Genomic DNA, 23,908 nt, shown 5'->3' on the forward strand with positions numbered 1-23,908 from the left:
GGGAGAAAGCAGGAACGGATTTCCCCCTTATCCTTAAACAGTGACCCCTTGTTCTGGACTTCCCCAACGTCGGGAATAATAATAATAGTCAGGGGATATGTGGAGAAGGCAGGAACGGGGTACTTATTTGGGATGATCAGCCATGCTCATATTGAATGGCGGTGCTGGCTCGAAGGGTCGAATGGCCTACTCCTGCACCTATTGTCTATGTTTCACAGACGTTCCAAAACGTGCAGGTTTGTAGGTTAATTGGCCTCTGTAAATTACGTAAGAATTAGCACAACGCCAACTTAGTGGGTTTGATGTTTCTAAAACAGGAACATGCAGCAGGTCACCAGAGTTAAATGTTTGTCCGCAGAAATCTGACCGCATGTGGAGAGGATGTTTCGCCAGCCACAGAAAAGCAGAAGTGGTCAGCAGGGGGTGATGAATTTGTCTGAAATGTGCTGGCACGCACACTCTCCGTCCCGTATCCGAGTGAACAAAAGGACTCGTGAGTCGAAACAGAATCTCATCCCGGATTCTGCGGAAATCGAAACACAGCTCCCTCAAGTCAAGTCAAGTTTATTTGTCACATACACATACGAGATGTGCAGTGAAATGAAAGTGGCAATGCTCGCGGACTTTTGTGCAAAAGACAAACAACAAAACAACCAAACAAACTATAAACACAATCATAACACACATATTCTTTTACATAATAAATAATAGAAGGAAAAACGTTCTGTAGAGTTAGTCCCTGGTGAGAAAGGCGTTTACAGTCCGAATTGCCTCTGGGAAGAAACTCCTTCTCAACCTCTCCGTTCTCACTGCATGGCAACGGAGGCGTTTGCCTGACTGTAGTGGCTGGAACAGTCCGTTGCAGGGGTGGAAGGGGTCTCTCATGATTTTGTTTGCTCTGGAGTTGGACCTCCGATCCCCGCTTAGTCTTTCGCTTCCTCCCGATCTGTCTCTCCGATCATCGGGCATAGTCATAGAGTCCCAGAATCATACAGCCTAGACCAGTGGTTCACAACCTTTTTTTGGCCATGCCCCACCTAATCACCTCTAAAATCCTGATGCCCCCCCCCCGCATGTGGTGATATATAATTCTTATCATTTACCTTTTTTACCCAAAAAAAAATATTTACTCAAAATAACATCTGAAACATAAACTACATATGTTTACCTGATGGAAAATCCAAAAAAATAAAAATCGAAAATTTGAACCCAGACCTCATTGCCCCCCTTAAAAATCAAATTGCCCCCCCTGTGGGGCGTACACCCCACATTGGGAACCACTGGCCTAGACACTGGACCTTCGGCCACAACTTGCCCTGGCTCATTTCCCTCCAAACCTTAAATGTAGCAATTGTCCCAGCCACAACTACCTCCTCCGGCAGCTCGTTCCATACACCCACCACCCTTTGTGTGAAAAAGTTACCCCTCAGATTCCTATTAAATCTTCACTTTAAACACATGTCCTCTGGTCCTCGATTCCCCTACTCTGGGCAAGAGACTCTACCCAATCTATTCCTCTCGTGGTTTTAGACACCTATATAAGATCACCCCTCATCCTCCTGCGCTCCATGGAATAGAGTCCCAGCCTGCTCAACCTCTCCCTATAGCTCACACCCTCTAGTCCTGGCAACATCCTCGTAAATTTGGGCTTGATGCTAAATTCCGGTGATGTTTGTGTGGAGTTTGCACGGTCTTCTTGAGACCAAGGTACTCAAAAATGCTGGGGAAACTCAGCGGGTGCAGCAGCATCTATGGAGCGAAGGAAATAGGCAACGTTTCGGGACGAAACCCGAAAGGGTTTCGGCCCGAAACGTTACCTATTTCCTAAAACAGTTCCTATTCGGCCCGAAACGTTGCCTATTTCCTTCGCTCCATTGATGCTGCTGCACCCGCTGAGTTTCTCCAGCATTTTTGTCTACCTTCGATTTTCCAGCATCTGCAGTTCCTTCTTAAAAACTTCCCGAGGCCAAGTTGACTTCCTTTATGTCCCCCACCGCCCCTAAAATGTTGAGGCGGTTATTGAACGTTTCAATGCCCCTGGTCTGAGCTGCCTCTGACGACCTCTTGGTTCCTGCAATCTCAGATTATTCTCTGCATAATAAGTGTCTATGAATGGAAGGAGTCATTCCGAAACGGCTCGACGGGGAAGTGAAAGAGATGATTTCACACTTGGATGAAACGCTGCATCGAGCAAATCTCTTCCCGCTCCTGATGGGGAAGGATTTAGGGAGGGGGGGGCGAGGAGGGAGGGAGAGGGGGGGAGAGAGGGGAGGGAGTGGGGAGGGGGGGGAGGGGAGAGGGGGGGAGAGGGAGAGGGGGGGGGAGAGAGATAGGGAGTGAGAGAGAGGGAGGGGGGGGGGGAGAGAGGGGGGGGAGGGAGAGGGAGGGGGGGGAGAGGGGAGGGAAAGAGGGAGGGGGAGAGGAGAGGGAGAGGGAGGAGGGAGAGAGAGGAGAGAGGGAGGGGGAGAGGAGAGGGGGGGGGAGGGGGGAGGGAGAGGGGGGGGGGGAGAAGGAGGGGGGAGGGGGGGGAAGAGAGGGAGAGGGGGGGGGAAAGAGGGAGGAGAGGGGGGGAAAAAGGGCGAAGGGGGGGAGGGAGAGAGGGGGGGGAAAGAGGGGAGGGGGGGGAAAGAGGGAGAGGGGGGGGAAAGAGGGAGAGGGGGGGGGAAGGAGGGGGGGAAGAGGGAGATGGGGGGGGGGGAGGGGGGGGGAAAGAGGGAGAGGGGGGGGAAAGAGGGAGAGGGGGGGGAAAGAGGGAGAGGGGGGGGGGGAAAGAGGGAGAGGGGGGGGGAAAGAGGGAGGGGGGGGGGGAAAAAGAGGGCCGAGGGGGGGGGAAAGAGGGAGAGGGGGGGGGGGGAAAGAGGGAGAGGGGGGGGGGGGGGGGAAAGAGGGGAGGGGGGGGGAGGGGGGAGGGGGGCGAGACGGAGAGGGAGGGGAGGGGGGGGGAAAGAGGGGGGGGGGGAGGAGAGAGGGAGGGGGGGGGAAGAGAGGAGGGGGGAAAAGAGGGAGGGGGGGGAAAGAGGGAGGGGGGAGAGAAAAACGGAGATGGAGAAAGAGAGGGGGGGAAAGAGGGAGGGGAGAGGAAAGTGGGAGGGGGGGGGGGGAGGGGGAGGGAGGGGAGAGGGAGAGGGAGAGAGGGGGGGGGGGAGGGAGGGGGGGGGGGGGAGGGGGGGAAAGAGGAGGGGGGGAAAGAGGGAGGGGGGGAAAGAGGGAGGGGGGGGGGAAGGGGATATGGGGGGGGGGGGCAAGGAGAGAGAAGAAGGGGAGAGGGGGGGGGAAAGGGAGAGGGAGGGGGGGAGAGGGAGGGGGGGAAAGAGGGAGGGGGGGGAAAGAGGAAGGGGGGAAAGCGGAAGGGTTCCGGGGGGAAGGAGGGGGGAAAGGGGAAAGGGGGGGAAGAGAGGGAAGGAGGGGGGAGGGAAGAGAGAGGGAAGGGGGGAGAGGGACGGGGGGGAAAGAGGGGGGGGGGAAAAGAGGGAAGGGGGGAAAGAGGAAGGGGGGGAAGAGGAAAGAGGAAGGGGGGAGAGAGGGAAGGGGGGGGGAAGAGGGAAGGGGGGGAGGGAAGGAGGGAAGGGGGGAGAAGGAGGGGGAGGGAAAGAGGAGAGGGGGGAAAGAGGGAAGGAGGGGGGAAAGAGGGAAGGGGGGGAAAGAGGAAAGGGAGGGGGGCGGGGAAAGAGGGAAGGGGGGGGGAGGGAGGGGGGAAGGGGGGGGGGAAAGAGGGAAGGGGGGAAAGAGGGAAGGGGGGAAAGGGGGAAGGGGGGAAAGAGGGAGGGGGGAGGGGGGGGAGAGGGGGAGAGAGAGGGGGAGAGAGAGGGAGGGGGAGGCGATGGGGAGAGGGAGGGGGGGGAGGGGGATGAAGGGGAGAGGGAAAGAGGGGAGATGAGAGGTGGTGGTTCTTACCAGGACTGAGCAGGAGGGAAGGGGGCAGACCCACTGCGCCCGGGCAACCCACGAGATAACCCAGAGAACCCGGGAGTATGGCAAACGTCACCGTTAGATTTGTTGGGGGGGAAGAGGGTAAAACTGGAGGAGAGAGAAACGAGGTGAACAGACAACTCGTCAGTACCGACCCACCCCGACCCGGAGAACAGGAATGGGATGGACGAGGGAAGGTTGAGGGCAACAGGAGGGAGGAACCGACGGGATGGGGGGGGGGGGGGGGGGGGGAAGGAGGGAGGAGGAGAGGGGGAAGAGGGGGGGGAGAGAGGAGAGAGGGGGGGGGAGAGGGAGGGGAGGGGGTAAGTGAGAGGGGAGTAAGAGAGAGGGGGAGTAGCGAGGGAAAGAGATGGCAGTCGGGAGAGAGGGAGAGAGGGGGGAGCGGGAGAGGGGGGGAGGAGAGGGGAGCTGGAGAGACGGGGGGGGAGAGAGGGGGGGCTGGAGAGGGGGGAGGAGAGAGGGGGGGAGACGAGAGGGGGGGGAGAGAGAGAGGGGGAGAGAGGGGAGGAGGGGAGAGAGAGGGGGGAGAGAGGAGAGAAGGAGGGAGGGAGAGGGAGAGGGAGAGGGAGAGAGAGGGGGGGAGGGAGAGAGAGAGGGGGAGAAGAGAGAGGGGAGAGAGAGAGAGGGAGGGGAGAGAGAGGGGGGGGGAGAGAGAGAGAGGGAGAGGGGGGGAGAGGGGGGGGAGGGGGGAGGGAGAGGGGGGGAGAGAGGGGGGGAGGGAGGGGCGGGGGGAGAGAGAGAGAGAGAAGGAGACGAGCGGAGAGGGGGGGAGAGAGAGAGGGGAGAGAGAGGGGGGAAAGGGGGAGAGGGAGGGAGAGAGGGAGCGAGAGGGGGGGAGAGAGAGGGGGGGGAGAGAGGGTGGGGAGGGAGAGGGGGGGAGAGAAGGGGGGGGGAGGGGGGGGAGGGAGGGGGGGAGGAGAGGTGGGGGGGGAGAGAGGGGGGGGGGGGGGGGGGGAGGGGGGGAGAGGGGGGGGGAGGAGAGGGGAGGGGGGGGGGGAGGGGGGGAGGAGAGGAGGGGGGGGGGAGGGTAGGAGAGAGAGAGGGGGAGAGGGGGGAGAGGGGGCTACCCCACCGTGCTGCCCAGATGCGGAGAGAATAATGTGTGAGGTAGGCAGGCACATGCCTCTCCGTCGATGTAAACAGCAGAGAGTTTGGGACAAGGAGGCGTTGCCAGCGAGTGCACACAGTGTGAAGCTTCAGTGAGGGGGTGCTGCGGTAGAGTTAGTGCCTTACAGCGCTGGAGACCCCGGTTCGATCCCGACTACAGGTGCTGTCTGCACGGAGTTTGCACGTTCTCCCCGTGGATTTCCCCCCCCCCCCCCCCAAGAGAGTTGGTTTCCTCCCACACTCCAAAGACATGCAGGTTTGTAGGTTAATTGGTTTGGTATATGTAAACATTGTGTAGGATAGTGTTAATGTGCGGGGATCGCTGGTGGCCGGTGTGGACTTTGGTGCCTTCCCACACAGTGGGAAACTTTGATTCTGCTGTGTGGGGATGTTTTGTGTTAAATTCTATAGTGTGTTGAGTCCTGTTTATTTTGATTGTATGGCTGTATGGGAATTCATTTCACTGTGCCATCTGGCACATGTGACAATTAAAATCTATCTTGTATCTTGTATCTATCTTGGACCCGATGGGCCGAAGGGCCTGTTTCCGCGTTGTGTCTATAAACCAAAAGATCGTCGACAATGAAAGAAACAGCCTCATTCTAGTTTTGTTCCATTCCATCTCTCTGTCGAGCAGGAAATCCCATGGAGATCAGGGATCGAAACACTGAGGTCTGGGACTTATACATTATAACTGTCTAAGATGGGATCCAAAGTGTTTTAAAAGATGTGGGCCTCCAGTTGAACTTGGCATCTACTGCGTGGGGCCCAGGGAGGAAGACTGAGTGATGCACTCCCCATCCGTTGCGACCACTGCACAAATCTTCTTTGAAGGCTTAGCTAGCCACGCGCACACAGCTCCAAATACAGTCCCCAGCCCCCTAGCCTTTCCCAAGTTATTTTCAGCTACTGTTGCCTGGATGAGCGGGAACGGGGAACATTGAAGGGGAGAGGGTGGTGGGGGAGCGGGCCGGTATGGGCAAGTGTTGAGGGAAGAATGAGGAATGAGACCAGACAAGGAACGTGAACGTTATGGGCTGGCCTGTCCATGTTCTCCAGAGATGCTGCCCGGCCTGCAGAGATAGATCAGTTAGGAGGCAGAGATAGATCAGCCATGACCGAAAAGTGGAATCGACTTGATGGGCCGAATGGCCTAATTCCACTGCTATCACTTAGGAAGTTCAACATGAATATGAAGCAAAAAAAAAACCCCCCACAAAGTGTTGGACTTAAGCCCCTGTCCCACTTAGGAAACCTGAACGGAAACCTCTGGAGGCTTTGCGCCCCACCCAAGGTTTCCGAGCGGTTCCCGGAGGTTTTTGTCAGTCTCCCTACCGGCTTCCACTACCTGCAACCTCCGGGAACTGCACGGAAACCTTGGGTGGGGCGCAAAGTCTCCAGAGGTTTCCGTTCAGGTTTCCTAAGTGGGACAGGGGGTGGGGTTTTTTTTGCTTCATATTCATGTTGAACTTCCTAAGTGATGGCAGTGGAATTAGGCCATTCGGCCCATCAAGTCGATTCCACTTTTCGGTCATGGCTGATCTATCTCTGCCTCCTAACCCCATTCTCCTGCCTTCTCCCCGAAACAACATCGTGTAGTGGGTCACGGTGGCGCAGCGGTAGAGTTGCTGCCTTGCAGCGAATGCACCGGAGACCCGGGTTCGATCCCGACTACGGGCGCTGTCTGTACGGAGTTTGCACGTTCTCCCCGTGACCTGCGTGGGTTTCCCCCGAGATCTTCGGTTTCCTCCCACACTCCAAAGACGTACAGGTTTGTAGGTTAACTGCCTTGGTAAATGTAAAAAAATTGTCCCTGGTGGGTGTAGGATAGTGTTAATGTGCGGGGATCGCTGGTCGGCACGGACCCGGTGGGCCGAAGGGCCTGTTTCCGCACTGTATCACTAAACTAAACTAAACTCACACTAAAAGTACTCATCAAGAATCTATGTATCCATCTCTGCCTTCAATTTGCCAGCATCTGCAGCTCCTTGTGTCGACAGGGTATTAGGTGAGTGTAAGTAGGGTTTAATTCCTGGGAGAGGGTTGAATATGGTTCCATTAAAGTTCAAACATTGGGAGAGAAAGACAGGAATCTGATTCTTTTGGCTCTTTTGTGATTTGTAGGATTGGCAGAACCGGAATGCGAGAATCTTGCCAAAGGAATGAATGGGAAGTGTTGCCAGAGAGAGAGAGAGAGGGAGCGAGAGAGAGAGAGAGGGAGAGAGACTTCCACTAATGGCCCCTTCAACAGCCAGTGTGGTAAACAGGCAGAGGATAAAGAGAGGATTGTCCTGCCCTTTGTCCAGGGTCTCTCAAAGTTCCTGACGGGGCATTCCGTCCACAGGTCACTCGGAGCTCCTCGGCAGCTGTTTATGTGTGGGACAAGGGGGTGGGAGAAGGGGAGGGGGAGAGGTGATGGAAATGCAATCTGATGCAGGACTGTCCTTGCCCAGTGCCCACTGTGCCATCTCCGTGTCCAGCGCACAGCTGACAGGGCGGGGGTGAGGGCACGGTTCAGGAATCCATTCTGCTGCTTGGATCACTGTTAGACTGCCAGAGGCTGGAGGGGTGGTGAGTGAGTGATTCAAGATTCAATTTAATTGTCACATGTACCAATTAAGTAGAGAGAGAGAGGCAGAGAGAGGGGCAGAGAGAGGGGCAGAGAGAGGGGCAGAGAGAGGGGCAGAGAGAGGGGCAGAGCAACAGAGAGACAGGATTGCCAGTTGGATAATAGACAATAGGTGCAGGAGTAGGCCTTCGAGCCAGCACCGCCATTCAATGTGATCATGGCTGATCATCCAACTCAGTATCCCATCCCTGCCTTCTCTCCATACCCCCTGATCCCTTTAGCCACAAGGGCCACATCTAACTCCCTCTTAAATATAACCAATGAACTGTGGCCTCAACTACCTTCTGTGGCAGAGAATTCCACAGATTCACCACTCTCTGTGTGAAAAATGTTTTTCTCATCTCGGTCCTAGAAGATTTCCCCCTTATCCTTAAACTGTGTGACCCCTTGTTCTGGACTTCCCCAACATCGGGAACAATCTTCCTGCATCTAGCCTGTCCAACCCCTTAAGATCAGCCATGATTGAATGGCAGAGTAGACTTGATGGGCCGAATGGCCTAATCCTGCTCCTCTGGCTAATGAATGTGAACTTGTGAAGAGCAACGATGTATGGTGTTGAATGTACCACCAGTGCCGCCCCCTCTGGTGAACCCCCGGCACTGCAGGGGAGCACCTACCTCTGATGGTGGCCGTCCTAGACGTGGCGACTCCCTTGGCATTGTGGGCCTCGCACCGGAAAGCCGCCGACTTCCGCAGTCCTGGAGCAACGAGAAACAGGAGTTAGTCTCACGGGCGCAGGTGCAGGAAACAACTCGATCATTGATACTCAGCCATCCAGGTTCAGGAATAGCTCCTTCCCCACAACCATCCAGGTTCAGGAATAGCTCCTTCCCCACCAGCATCCAGGTTCAGGAATACCTCCTTCCCCACCAGCATCCAGGTTCAGGAATACCTCCTTCCCCACCAGCATCCAGGTTCAGGAATAGCTCCTTCCCCACCACCATCCAGGTTCAGGAATAGCTCCTTCCCCACAGCCATCCAGGTTCAGGAATAGCTCCTTCCCCACAGCCATTCAGGTTCAGGAATAGCTCCTTCCCCATAGCCATCCAGGTTCAGGAATAGCTCCTTCCCCACAGCCATCCAGGTTCAGGAATAGCTCCTTCCGACAGCATTCCAGGTTCAGGAATAGCTCCTTCCCCACAACCATCCAGGTTCAGGAATAGTTGCTTCCCCACAGCATTCCAGGTTCAGGAATAGCTGCTTCCCCACAGCATTCCAGGTTCAGGAATAGCTCCTTCCCCACAACCATCCAGGTTCAGGAATAGCTCCTTCCCCACAACCATCCAGGTTCAGGAATAGCTCCTTCCCCACAGCCACCACTTCCAGGTTCAGGAATAGCTCCTTCCCCACAGCATTCCAGGTTCAGGAATAGCTCCTTCCCCACCAGCCATCCAGGTTCAGGAATAGCGCCTTCCCCACAGCATTCCAGGTTCAGGAATAGCTGCTTCCCCACAGCCATTCGATGTTCAGGAATAGCTGCTTCCCCACAGCCATCGATGTTCAGGAATAGCTCCTTCCCCACAGCCATCGATGTTCAGGAATAGCTCCTTGCCCACCAGCCATCGATGTTCAGGAATAGCTCCTTCCCCACAGCATTCTAGGTTCAGGAATAGCTTCTTCCCCACCAACCATCCAGGTTCAGGAATAGTTGTTTCCCCACCAACCATCCAGGTTCAGGAATAGCTCCTTCCCCACCAGCCATCCAGGTTCAGGAATAGCTCCTTCCCCACAGCATTCCAGGTTCAGGAATAGCTGCTTCCCCACAGCATTCCAGGTTTAGGAATAGCTGCTTCCCCACAGCCATCAGGCTATTAAACTCAACTCAAACAAAACTCTGAACATTAATAGCCCAATGCACTTTATCTGATTATTTATGTGTGTGTATATATATTTTCAATGGTATATGGACACACTGATCTGTTCTGTATTTATTTATGCCTACTATGCTCTGTTGTGCTGAAGCAAAGCAAGAATTTCATTGTCCTATCTGGGACACATGACAATAAACTCTTGAATCTTGAACATGTTGAAAATTACGCCGCGACCTAGCTGAGGCCTCGAGTACGCGGGGACCACTTACAAGCATGAAGGAGAGTTACAAAGACCTCCTAGGATCTCGTGTCGACCATGCTGCGAGTACGAGTCGAGGGCAAACTCGCCAGAACTCGTGGATTAGGTCTCCGCAGTGGGACAGCCCCTTAACAGCGGGTCAGGCAAATGTATTCGGGAGAGTTAGATATAGCTCTTCGGGCTAACGGATTCAGGGGATATGGGGAGAAAGTAGGAACGGGGTACTAAGGTCATAAGGAATAGGAGCAGGAATAGCTCCTTCCCCACCAGCCATCCAGGTTCAGGAATAGCTCCTTCCCCACCAGCCATCCAGGTTCAGGAATATCTCCTTCCCCACAACCATCCAGGTTCAGGAATAGCTCCTTCCCCACCAGCCATCCAGGTTCAGGAATAGTTAAGGATAAAGGGGAAATCCTTTAAAACCGAGATGAGAAGAACTTTTTTCACGCAGAGAGTGGTGAATCTCTGGAACTCTCTGCCACAGAGGGTAGTTGAGGCCAGTTCATTGTCTATATTTAAGAGGGAGTTAGATGTGGCCCTTGTGGCTAAGGGGATCAGGGGGTATGGAGAGAAGGCAGGTACGGGATACTGAGTTGGATGATCAGCCATGATCATATTGAATGGCGGTGCAGGCTCGAAGGGCCGAATGGCCTACCCCTGCACCTAATTTCTATGTTTCTATGTTTCTAGGAGCAGAATTAGGCCATTCGGCCCATCAAGTCTACTCCGCCACTCAATCTCTCCCTCCGAACCCCATTCCCCTGCATTCTACTCATAACCTCCGACACACTGATTCTGGATAATCAGCCATGATCGTAGTGTTTAAGAAAGAACTGCAGATGCTGGAAAAAAAATCAAAAGTAGACAAAAAATGCTGGAGAAACTCAGCGGGTGAGGCAGCATCTATGGAGTGAAGAAGGGTCTCGGACCGAAACATCACCTATTCCTTCGCTCCCTAGATGCTGCCTCACCCGCTGAGTTTCTCTAATGACTGTACCCCACTGCCCAGGAGTGGTGAGTGGTGTGGCCCTCACTGCCAATGAGTCACTGCTGCTGTTTACAGAGGCCTGGCCAACAGGCTCCATCTCATCGGCAGAGTGAGCAGCGGGCATGGAATGTGCAGCATGTTCTCAGTAAACACTCTGTGCTTTTTCCTTTGGCTTTTGACCAGCTCCAGAAGAGCGCTCGTCTCTCCGAGGCAGCAGCTTGAAGTTTAGTTTCTCGTCTCATGTACCGAGGTACAGTGAAAAGCTTTTGTTGAGTGCTACTGATAAGGTCATAAGTGATAGGAGGAGAAATAGGCCGTTCGGCCCATCGAGTTCACCTAGCCATCAATCATGTCTGCCCAGTGGACGACAACATCGGGAGCTCGCTGGTCCCGGGTTGGTGACCCCAGTTCTCCGGAGCTCCCGCAACACCAGCAGCTTTGACCGCCCCGGGCCGCGGAGTTTGATCCGGCCCGTTCGCGGAGCTTGGATTCGACCGCGGGATTTACCATCACCCGGCGGGGGTCAAAACATCGGAAGTCTGGATCGCCTCAACGCAGACGGAGAACAAGGACTTTATGACTTTAAGACTTTTGCCTTCCATCACAGTGAGGAGGTGCCTGGTTGACTCACTGTGGTGGATGTTAAACTGTGTTAAGTGTGTGTTTTGGTATTTAAGTCTGAATGTCAATAAAGGATAGGTAGACAAAAATGCTGGAGAAACTCAGCGGGTGCAGCAGCATCTATGGAGCGAAGGAAATAGGCAATGTTTCGGCCCGAAACCCGAAAGGGTTTCGGCCTGAAACGTTACCTATTTCCTAAAACAGTTCCTATTCGGCCCGAAACGTTGCCTATTTCCTTCGCTCCATAGATGCTGCTGCACCCACTGAGTTTCTCCAGCACTTTTGTCTACCTTTGATTTTCCAGCATCTGCAGTTCCTGCATCCTAACCCCATTCTCCTGCCTTCTCCCCATAACCCCCGACCCACACTAAGAATCTATCTATCTCTGCCTTAAAAACAGCCTTCTGTGGCAAAGAATTCCACCATCCTCCAACTAAAGAAATTCCTCATCTCCTTCCGAAATGAACGTCCTTTAATTCTGAGGCTGTGACCTCTAGTCCTAGACTCTCCCTCCAGTGGAAAACGCCTCTCCACATCCACTCTATCCAAGCCTGTCACTCTTCGAGTCAGCATTGAGACAATACTTGATTACAATCCAGACATTTACAGTGTATAGAGACATGATAAGCGAACAACCCCATGATCATATTGAATGGCAGTGCAGGCTCGAAGAGCCGAATGGCCTACTCCTGCACCTATAACCATATAACAATTACAGCACGGAAACAGGCCATCTCGACCCTTCTAGTCCGTGCCGAACACGTATTCTCCCCTAGTCCCATACACCTGCGTTCAGACCATAACCCTCCATTCCTTTCCCATCCATATAACTATTCCAATTTATTTTTAAATGATAAAAACGAACCTGCCTCCACCACCTTCACTGGAAGCTCATTCCACATAGCCATCACTCTCTGAGTAAAGAAGTTCCCCCTCATGTTACCCCTAAACTTCTGTCCCTTAATTCTCAAGTCATGTCACCTATTTTCTATGTTTTCTATGTTTCTATGTTTAGTGCAAGGTAGACAGAAAATGCTGGAGAAACTCAGCAGGTGAGGCAGCACCTATGGAGCGAAGGAAATAGGTGATGTTTCGGATCGAGACTGTGGAAAGGTTAGGCATTTTTTGTCTACCTTCGATTTTTCCAGCATCTGCAGTTCTTTCTTAAATGTTTAGTGCAAGGTAAAGCCAGCTCAATGATAGTGTGAGGGTCACCAATGAGGTAGATAGTAGTTCAGGACTGCTCTCTGGTTGTGGTAGGATGGTTGATAAAGATACAAAGTCATACATTGATACTTCAATCTTCCTGTGTATAAAACACAATAGCCCGGCAACTAAATGGTTTAAAAGCCGACCTTACTTGCAGGCTGGCCTTGTCCTTGTGGGAGCCTACATTGTTTTGTTACTCAGTACCAAAAGCACCAAAAATAGGCAATGATAAACATATTAGGGAATGAAATTAAAAGGAACCGCAGACGATGATTTATACCAAAGATAAACATTAATTGTTGGAGTAATTCGTCACCGTGGCGCAGCGGTAGAGTTGCTGCCTTACAGCGAATGCAGCGCCGGAGACCCAGGTTCGATCCCGACTATGGGCGCCGTCTGTACGTTCTCCCCGTGACTTGCGTGGGTTTTCTCCGAGATCTTCGGTTTCCTCCCACGCTCCAAAGACGTGCAGGTTTGCAGGTTAATTGGTTTGGTGTAAATGTAAACATTGTCCCTAGTGGGTGTAGGATAGTGTTAGTGTGTGGGGATCGCTGGTCGGCGTGGAGACGGTGGGCCCAAAGGGCCTGTTTCAACGCTGTATCTCTGAACTAAACTAAACTCAGCGGGTCAGTCAGCATCTCTGCAGAAAATTGGCAGGTGACGTTTCAGGTCGGGACCCTTCTTCAGACTTCCCGACACAAAACAATACCTACCTATTTTCCCCAGAGACACTGCCTGACTTTGACTCCTGTCAGAGTTACTCCAGCACCTTGTGCCTATATTATGAAACGATCGTGGTTTAGTTTAGAGATACAGCACGGAAACAGGCCCTTCAGCCCACCGGGTCCGCGCCGACCAGCGATCCCCGCACACTAACACCATCCTACACACACTAGGGACAATTTACATTTACACCAAGCCAATTAACCTACAAACCTGTACGTCTTTGGAGTGTGGGAGGAAAGTGAAGATCTCGGAGAAAACCCTCGCAGGTCACGGGGAGAACGTGCAAACTCCGTACAGACAGCACCCATAGTCAGGATTGAACCCGTGTCTCCGGCGCTGCATTCGCTGTAAGGCAGCAACTCTACCGCTGCGCCACCTTGACCACCTTAATGGTTTCTCCCGACTGAGAATTGAAGCACTGGACAAAGTCACCATCTGTTGACGGACATTCCTTTTTTCCAGAGATGCTGCCTGTCCCGCTGAGTTACTCCGGCATCTTCGATGGAGTGGAGCCTGTGTTTTCTGTAAACACCTCTCCCCCTCCACCCACTCTCGGTCTCGCCATAACAAAACCTTGACCGAGGCCACACACAGGGGGGAGGGAGATGGACACAAAGGGCCCATTCTCTCGGTGGTGGGCTGGAATGTGACTGAGAAAACTGCCGAAGACTGGCCTCCATTTCGGGAAACAGAAGGAAACTCACAACCTTCCCTGACTCTTGTCGAGTCCCGGGATTCCCCCAGAATCTCCCGGATTCCATTTTCAAAATGAATGGGAAGCAATGAAAAGAAAACATTGTTTTTCCCAAATCTTCTCTGAAGCGTTCTGCCGATTATGAAATACTCCGGAGCGAGGTCATATTTGCGGATGAGATCGGAAAAACAAGAGTTGTGGGGGTGGTGGGGAAATGGATTCAGGATTCAGATGGCCATTCTCTGGGAATGATGATGTTTTTCCAGTGTTACACAACAGGGGGAAAAAAAATGTTTTTTTAGGAATAATACTGGGAATGGAGGGGATGGTACCATTTACAGGCAGATGAGACTAGTTTATATTGGCAGTATGTCTGGAACAGACATTGGGAGAGTCTAAGACCACAGGGCACAGCCTCAGAATAAAAGGATCTTTAGAATGGAGTTGAGGAGGGATTTCTTTCGCTAGAGGGTGGTGAATCTGTGGAATTCATTGCAACAGGCAGTTTTTTTCCATGAGAAGTAGCTCTACTTAATAGCCAAAAATCTGTAGCCTCTGGAATTTTGGGTCACAGGTTTAATCAATAATGTTTTATTATTAATGTTTGGTGTTTTATGTGTCATTCGTAACTGTCACTGTATGTCATGTTGCCACTTGCGGGCGGAGCACCAAGGCAAATTCCTTGTATGTGAATACTTGGCCAATAAACTTATTCATGCATTCAGACGGCTGCAGAGGCCAAGACATTGGGGTATTTTTATGGTTGAGCTGCTACCTTACAGCGAATGCAACGCCGGAGACCCGGGTTCGATCCCGACTGTGGGTGCTGTCTGTACGGAGTTTGTACGTTCTCCCCGTGACCTACGTGGGTTTTGTCCAAGATCTTCAGACAGTATGGGTGGAAGTCCAGTGTTAAACCTGGGTGCCTGGAGCCGCAAGGCAGCGACTTTACAGGCTGCACCACTGTGGCCTCTCTAGTTTATAGAGGTGGTTCCTCAATGACACCATTACAGCGGCATTGTGTAATTACAAGAACATCAGGTTGGATGGGAGTGCATTGTCTTTGGTCAGAGGGTGGTGAATCAGTGGAATTCATTGGAGGCCAAGTCAATGGATATTTAAGCACGGGGACGTCTCTTAGCGGCTCGTAACGCTAACGGCAGGTACACGGAAAACGCGGAAAGCTCGGGAAGACTCGTGAAGATTTTTCAACATGTTGAAAAATGTCCACGAGAGCCCCGAGTACTTACGAGTGGCCATTACCGTAAATCTCCGAGTTCGAATCAGGGCAAACATAGAATCATAGAAAATAGGTGCAGGAGTAGGCCATTCGGCCCTTCGAGCCTGCACCGCCATTCAATATGATCATGGCTGATCATCCAACTCAGTATCCCGTACCTGCCTTCTCTCCCACCCCGGTCATTCCTTCTTCTCCCTGCTCCCATCCTGGAAGCTTGAGAGCGCGCACCACCAGACTCAGGAACATCCTCTTCCGCTCCAATATCAGGCTTCTAAATGGCGCTCCATAAGTCAAGGTTCACCTCTACCCCATTGAGGACATTGGACTTTGTCTAGGGAACTGATAGAAACATAGACAATAGGTGCAGGAGGAGGCCATTCGGCCCTTCGAGCCTGCATCGCCATTCAATATGATCATGGCTGATCATCCAACTCAGTATCCCATACCTGCCTTCTCTCCATACCCCCTGATCCCTTTAGCCACAAGGGCCACATCTAACTCCCTCTTAAATATAGCCAATGAACTGTGTGGCCTCAACTACTTTCTGTGGCAGAGAATTCCACAGATTCACCACTCTCTGTGCGAATTTTTTTTTCTCATCTCGTTCCTAAAAGACTTCCCCCTTATCCTTAAACTGTGACCCCCTTGTTCTGGACTTCCCCAACATCGGGAACAAATATTCCTGCATCTAGAGTGCATCTTGCAACTCAGGAGAACTCATCAATGAACTGGTACAGTGGGACAGGGGTTTAATCCTCACCTTGCACAGTCAGGGTGGAAGGGGAGGTGGCCTCCGTCTTCTCCTTGCGCAGCACGGGACTCCCATCCTGCAGCCACACCAGCTCCTGGACGCTGGGCGATCCCGCCGCGCCACAGCTGAGGTTGAAGGGCGCGTCCCCAAACACGTTGAGGTCCTGAGGCTCCTCTGTAAAGTGGGGCAGGCCTGAGGGAGCAAAGGCAGGGGGGAACATTAAGGAACGACACACACACAGTCACAGAGTGGTTCAACACATAAACAAGCCCAGCTCAGGTATCAATTTGTCCCTGAGATGTTTAAGAAGGAACTGCAGAGGCTGGAAAAATCAAAGGTAGACAAAAATGCTGGAGAAACTCAGCGGGTGAGGCAGCATCTATGGAGAGAAGGAATAGGTGACGTTTAGGAATAGGTGATGCTTTCAAGAGAGAGCTAGATAGGGTTCTTAAAAATAGCGGAGTAAAGGGATATGTGGAGAAGGCAGGAACGGGATACTGATTGGGGATGATCAGCCATGATCACATTGAGTGGCGGTGCTGGCTCGAAGGGCCGAATGGCCTCTACTCCTGCACCTATTGTCTATTATTTCAGGTCGAGACACTTCTTCAAGGTATGCCTACTTTGAAAGAGTTCTCCTCCTCTCTCCGAAGTCGGGTCTCGATCCGAAACGTCACCTATTCCTTTGTTCCATAGATGCTGCCTCACCCGCTGAATTTCTCCAGCATTTTTGTCCCTGAAATGGATACCTTTCTGAAATGTACTCATTTTCTGCAAGCTATATACAGGTGCACAACCTTTTATCCGAAAGCCTTGGGACCAGGCACTTGTCGGATTTCGGACATTTTCTGATTTCCGAATGGAAGATTTCTAGCGTAGATTAGGTAGGTAGCGCGGGCGGCTTGAAAAGTCTGGAGCGGCTGCCTCCTCCCCGGAGACCGGGGAATCATTGTAAATCATTGCATAAATGTTAGTCAGTTAGTTTGGAGGGATTTTATGTGGTGGTGGTGGTGGTGGTGTGGGTGGGTGAAGGGGGAAACTTTAATTCTTAGTCCCCTACCTGGTCGGCGACTCCCAACATCGCGGAGCTGAGGGCTCTGTCCGGCCGCGGGCGGCGCCGGTTGTAGCTCCGACCCCGGCAACTCTACCCCTGGCTGCGAGGTGCTCCAAATCCAGCGCCGCCCGCGGTCGGACGCCCGCAGCCCCAGCTCCGCGAATGTTGGGAGAAGGCGGCCTCCGCGCCCTGGAGCTTACTGCACAGCGACCCGGTAAGGCATTGCCCGCTTCCCGCTGGTATCCCAGCGCTGTGACGCTGCCGACTCCCAACATTTGCGGAGCTGGGGTGGGGGGCGTCCGGCCGCGGGCGGCGCTGGATTTGGAGCACCTCGCAGCCAGGGGTAGAGTCGCCGGGGTCGGAGCTACAACCGGCGCCGCCCACGGCCGGACGCCCGCAGCCCCACCGGCCACAGCGCTGCGGAACTTAGTGCACGGCGACCCGGTAAGGCATTGACCGCTCCCATTGACCGCTCCATTGACCAGGTAGGGGACTAAGAATTAAAGTTTACCCCTTCACATAAAAGCCCTCCAAACTAACTGACTAACATTTAAGCAATGATTTACAGATGTTTAAGTGTCTCCCCTGTCTCCGGGGAGGAGGCAGCCGCTACAGTAGTACAGACCTGGGTTGACCGTGGGTCGTTTCGGGTCAAGTTTGGCGCCAAACACGAGCTTTGGTGTGCAGACGACATCCTGGAAAAAATGGCCGGTTTTCGGAGTTTTTCGGTATCCGGAACACCGGATAAAAGGTTGTGCACCTGTATTGCTAACAATGTCTCTTCAATATGATAAAGTATATAAAACAACACAAAAGTGATTGATGAGGGTTGAGCTGTGGATGTTGGCCTCATGGAATTTAGTAAATCATTCGACAAGTTCCCCCATGGTAAACTGATCCAGAAGATTCAGTCACAATGAATCCACAGTGAGTCTGTAAACTGAATCCAAGATTGACTTTGTTATACAAGACAGAGGTAGGCAAAAATGCTGGAGAAACTCAGCGGGTGAGGCAGCATCTATGGAGCGAAGGAAAAGGCGACGTTTCGGGTCGAGACCCTTCTTCAGAATGATGTGGGGGTGGGGGGGGGGGAAGGGACAGAGACAGTGGGCTGTGGGAGAGCTGGGAAGGGGAAGGGAAAGAGGGAGAAAGCAGGGACTACCTGAAATTGGAGAATTCAATGTTCATGCCGCTGGGGTGCAGACTGCCCAAGCGGAATATGAGGTGCTGCTCCTCCAATTTACGGTGGGACTCACTCTGGCCATGGAGGAGGCCCAGGACAGAGAGGTCGGATTCGGAATGGGAGGGGGAGTTGAAGTGCTGGGCCACCGGGAGATCAGGTTGGTAATAGAGGAGTATTTTTCTGACTGAGGTAGGCAGGCCAATGGTGATACATAAGGTTCCGTGATTAGTTTAGTTTAGAGATACAGGGCGGAAACAGGCCCTTCTTCCCACTGAAGACAGACACAAAATGCTGGAGGAACAGACAACATCTCTGGAGAGAAGGAATGGGTGACGTCTAGGGTCGAAATGGGCGATGTCTCGGGAAACAGCACCCATAGTCAGAGGATCAAACACCCTGTCCCTTGCATTGTAAGGCAGCAACTCTACCGCTGCACCACTGTTAATGCCCCTGTCCCACTTAGGAAACCTGAACGGAAACCTCTGGAGACTTTGCGCCCCACCCAAGGTTTCCGTGCGGTTCCTGGTCGTTGCCGGAGGTTGCAGGTAGTGGAAGCAGGTAGGGAGACTGACAAAAAACCCCGGGAACCTCCAGGAACCGCACGGAAACCTTGGGTGGGGTGCAAAGTCTCCAGAGGTTTCCGTTCAGGTTTCCTAAGTGGGACAGGTTGCATAACTCTACTGCTGCAATGGGTATGTTGAAGTTTGGACAGTGTCTCTCCAGCTGTTAGGGTCGGCATTCCATGGGCCATTTTTAATGATAACATACCTTCTGTGTCCAGTTGTGCTTCCTTGGAGACAATTTCTTTCCCTTTGACTGAAGCAACGCATCGGTAACTCCCAACATCAGAACGGTGAATGGAGGGAATACTGCAAATGAAAAGAGAACGACACTTCTTCAGTTCCACATCACGTTTGGCCTCTTCAATATCCTAGTCCATTTACTTTTCATCGCACAAGGATCTTCCGCTCACACTTTCAAAACACACTGAATTAAGCACGGTTTCAGCGACTTCTACAAATGTCTACAGATGCACCATGGAGAGCATACAGTCGGTTGCATCACAGCTTGGGAACAGCTCTGCCCAAGACAACGAGAGAATCATAGATTACACAGAAAAGCTGGAGAAACTCAGCGGGTGCAGCAGCATCTATGGAGCGAAGGAAATAGGCAACGTTTCGGGCCGAAACCCTTCTTCAGACTGATCGAGAATCATAGATGTCACCCAGGCCAGATTTCCTGGGAGTCCACACTCCTTCTGTACTTCATGCTGCCTAGGGAAAGCAATCAACATAATCAAAGACTTGTCCCACCCCGGTCATTCCTTCTTCTCCCTGCTCCCATCCTGGAAGCTTGAAAGCGTGCACCACCAGACTCAGGAACATCCTCTTCCGCTCCGATATCAGGCTTCTATAAGTCAAGGTTCACCTCTACCCCATTGAGAACATTGGACTTTGTCTAGGGAATTGATAGAAACATAGAAAATAGGTGAAGGAGGAGGCCATTCGGCCCTTCGAGCCTGCACCACCATTCATTATGATCATGGCTGATCATCCAACTCAGTATCCTGTACCTGCCTTCTCTCCATACCCCCTGATCCCTTTAGCCACAAGGGCCACATCTAACTCCCTCTTAAATATAGCCAATGAACCTCAACTGTGGCAGAAAATTCTACAGATTCACCACTCTGTGTGAAAAAAAAATAATTCTCATCTCGGTCGTAAAGGATTTCCCCCTTATCCTTAAACTGTGACCCCTTGTTCTGGGCTTCCCCAACATCGGGAACAATCTTCCTGTATCTAGCCTGTCCAACCCCTTAAGAATTTTGCAAGTTTCTATAAGATCCCCCCTCAATCTTCTAAATTCTAGCGAGTACAAGCCGAGTCTATCCAGTCTTTCTTCATATGAAAGTCCTGACATCCCAGGAATCAGTCTGGTGAACCTTCTCTGTACTCCCTCTACGGCAAGAATGTCTTTCCTCAGATTAGGAGACCAAAACTGTACGCAAAACTCCAGGTGTGGTCTCACCAAGACCCTGTGCAACTGCAGTAGAACCTCCCTGCTCCTGTACTCAAATCCTTTTGCTATGATGCGCTACTGTGTTTGTGACTATTGCGCGCAGTTTTGGTCTCCTAATTTGAGGAAGGACATTCTTGCTATTGAGGTGAGTGCAGCGTAGGTCCACTAGTTTAATTCCCAGGATGATGTATGATGAAAGAATGGGCTTGTATTCACATGAATTCAGAAGGATGAGAGGAAGGATCTTATAGAAACATATAAAATTCTTAAGGGATTGGACAGGCTAGATGCAGGAAAAATGTTCCCCATGTGGGGGGGGGGGGGGGGGGGGGGGGGGAGTCTTATTCCATTGTGTTTCCTGCATCCCTGTTATTTAGTGTGAATGCAGATGTTTTCAATGGGACAATAGGATAGTGCTAGTGTGCGGGGAACGCTGGCCGGCATGCATTTGATGGGCCGAAGGGCCTTTCTAAAGCTTGTAAAACAAGCGCTGTATGTCTAAAGTAAACTAAACTAAAGTACACTTAGTTTAGAGACACAGCGCGGAAACAAGGCCTTCGGCCCACCAAGTCCACACCGACCAGCGATCCCCGCACGCTAACACCATCCTACACACACTAGGGACAATCTACATTCACACCAAGCCAATTAACCTACAAACCCGCACGTCTTTGGAGTGTGGGAGGAAAGCGGAGATCCCGGAGCAAACCCATGCAGGTCAAGATTCAAGAGAGTTGATTGTCATGTGTCCCTGATAGGACAATGAAATTGAAACAAGTTTATTCATGGATAACCCCTTGAGACGGACAGTCATCTCGTTTTCGAGGGGGTCCAACATAGAACATACAGCACAAGACATAACATACATAGAGGCTCCCATTGACCCACCTACCCACACACCAATCCCAAAACCCCTCCATCCCCACTTGTTATAGTTTATAACAATTGTTAATTGGCTTTACATATCCAATAATAACAATAGTTATGTGTTACAGCATAATGTTAATGCAATTCTTGCTTTGCTTCAGCACAACAGAACATAGTAGACATGACTACAGAACAGAACAGTGTGTCCATAGGTACACAAAAACGCTGGAGAAACTCAGCGGGTGCAGCAGCATCTATGGAGCGATTTTTATTTCTATCACCTGCAATGGAGATAGTGATGTCAAGGAATGGTAGGGAAGTGTCGGAAATGGTCCAGGTGTATTTAAGTGCCGGATGGAAGTTAGTGGTGAAGTGGATGAAGTCAGTCAGTTGTGTGCGGGTGCAGGAGGTGGCACCAAAGCAGTCGTCGATGTAGCGGAGGTAGAGGTCGGGGATGGGGCCCTGGTATGTATTGAACAAGGATTGCTCGACGTAACCGACAAATAGGCAGGCATAGCTGGGGCCCATGCGTGTGCCCATAGCTACGCCTTGTATTTGGAGGAAATGGGAGGAGTCGAACGTGAAGTTATTGAGGGTAAGGACCAGCTGTGTGTCCATATACCATTACTGGATAGACTTGGTTTATACTCTCTAGAATTTAGGAGATTGAGTGGGGATCTTATAGAAACTTACAAAATTCTTAAGGGGTTGGACAGGCTAGATGCAGGAAGATTGTTCCCGATGTTGGGGAAGTCCAGGACAAGGGGTCACAGCTTAAGGATAAAGGGGAAATCCTTTAAAACCGAGATGAGAAGAACTTTTTTCATGCAGAGAGTGGTGAATCTCTGGAACTCTCTGCCACAGAGGGTAGTTGAGGCCAGTTCATTGGCTATATTTAAGAGGGAGTTAGATGTGGCCCTTGTGGCTAAGGGGATCAGGGGGTATGGAGAGAAGGCAGGTACGGGATACTGAGTTGGATGATCAGCCATGATCATATTGAATGGCGGTGCAGGCTCGAAGGGCCGAATGGCCTACTCCTGCACCTAATTTCTATGCTTCTATGTTCTATGTTTCTATTATATAAATATATACACACACACACATGAATAAATAAACTGGTTAAGTGTCACAGGGAGAACATACAGACAGCACCCGTAGTCGGGATCGAACCTGGGTCTCTGGCGCTGTAAGGCAGCAACTCTACCGCTGCACCACCGTGCCTCCTCTATAGGAAGCGAAGGGGCTGGAGTGTATTTAATGGTGAAATACAGAGCTGGTTGATGCCCCCGGTTCCAACTCAATTACCTCAGCTCACTGATGGCCAGCCACTCGGAGTCACTGAGAGGGAGCAGCACCTGGTTGATATCCGCTGCGTACCGAGTGCCGTCTCGCTGCCAGGTTATTGTGGGGAGCTCATCCGACACCTTGATGGAGCAACGCAGCTTCACCTGCTTCCCCTGGGAGGATACGATGCCCTCCGGATCCTGCAGGAAGCCCACGTCTGTGGAGAGGGAGAAATGAATGAGTTATTCACAAGTTACAGGAGTAGAATTAGGCCATTCAGCCCATCGAGTCTACTCCGCCATTCAATCGTGGCTGATCTCTGCCTCCTAATCCAATTCTCCTGCCATCTCCCCATGACCCTGACACCCGTTCTAATCAAGAATCTGTCTATCTCTGCCTTAAAAATATCCACTGATTTGGCCTCCACAGGCAATGAGTTCCACAGGTTAAAGTCCCTGTCCCACTTTCCGGAATTATTCTCCCGAGTTTTCCCCTTAAGAATCAAACTCGGAGAATTACGGCAATAGCCAGCCGTAGGTACTCGGGGCCATTTTTTAAACTCATGGACATTTTTTAACACGCTGAATAAATCGTCCCGACTTACCTGATGCCCCGAGTGCCTACGGCTGGCATTACGATCCGCTACGATACATCTACAGACTCGTTACGGACATTCTCCGAGTTTGAATCAAGGGGAAAACTCGGGAGAATTCGTGAGTAACTCAGGAAAGTGGAACTGGGGCTTAACTACCCTGTGACTAAAGAAGTTCCTCCTCACCTCCATTCTAAAAGGACGCCCTTTAATTCTGAGTTATTACGTTACACGGTGGCGCAGCGGTAGAGTTGCTGCCTCACAGCGCCAGAGACCCGGGTTCGATCCTGACTGCGGGTGCTGTCTGTACGGAGTTTGCACGTTCTCCCCGTGACCTGCATGGGTCTTCCCATTCCTCCCACACTCCAAAGGCGTACAGGATTGCAGGTTAATTGGCTTGGTGTAATTGTAAATAGTCCCTCGTGTGTGTAGGATAGTGCTAGTGTGCGGGGATCGCTGGTCGGCGTGGATTCGTTGGGTCTGTTTCAGCGCTATATCTCTAAACTAAACTCAACAATGCCACTGGTAGACTTCCACATTTATCATTAGTCCTCCCTCCCTGCATAACCAAGAGAGAAAACATCTGTTTAAGAAGGAACTGAAGATGCTGGAAAATCGAAGGTAGACAAAAGTGCTGGAGAAACTCAGCGGGTGCAGCAGCATCTATGGAGCGAAGGAACTAGGCAACGTTTCGGGACGAAACCCAACATCTGAATGTTCCCACTCACAATCTGCAACCCCTGGCAGGAGAACTACAGCTAATATTCCCCGACCTCTTTCAATAACATACAGTTAAATTTGTCTAGTCTTGAAAAGATGTCCCAGTATTTTCTGCACTAATAGACACATTATGCACCATCATCAACTTATTTTTAGGTACTTTAGGTCCGCTAGGACTTTTTAAATCAATTATAACATTGCATATATTTAAACAGTATATATAG

At 51.7% G+C, this 23,908-nt stretch overlaps 1 protein-coding gene across 1 annotated transcript in view; it reads right to left on the reverse strand.

The window, feature by feature from the left end:
• The window catches only part of LOC129714061 (tyrosine-protein kinase receptor UFO-like), a 98,240-nt gene that overhangs the window by 48,319 nt on the left and 26,013 nt on the right, over positions 1-23,908 (reverse strand). Inside the window, exons 2-6 of the mRNA XM_055663519.1 lie at positions 22,394-22,589; positions 18,971-19,071; positions 15,975-16,157; positions 8,284-8,364; positions 3,929-4,017 (exon numbers count right to left, since the gene is read on the reverse strand). Of these exons, the coding sequence (XP_055519494.1) occupies positions 3,929-4,017; positions 8,284-8,364; positions 15,975-16,157; positions 18,971-19,071; positions 22,394-22,589 (650 nt within the window). The remainder of the gene's footprint in view (positions 1-3,928; positions 4,018-8,283; positions 8,365-15,974; positions 16,158-18,970; positions 19,072-22,393; positions 22,590-23,908) is intronic.

This window comes from Leucoraja erinacea, chromosome 38 (assembly GCF_028641065.1).
Source record: "Leucoraja erinacea ecotype New England chromosome 38, Leri_hhj_1, whole genome shotgun sequence".
NCBI classification, from domain to species: Eukaryota; Metazoa; Chordata; class Chondrichthyes; order Rajiformes; family Rajidae; genus Leucoraja; species Leucoraja erinaceus.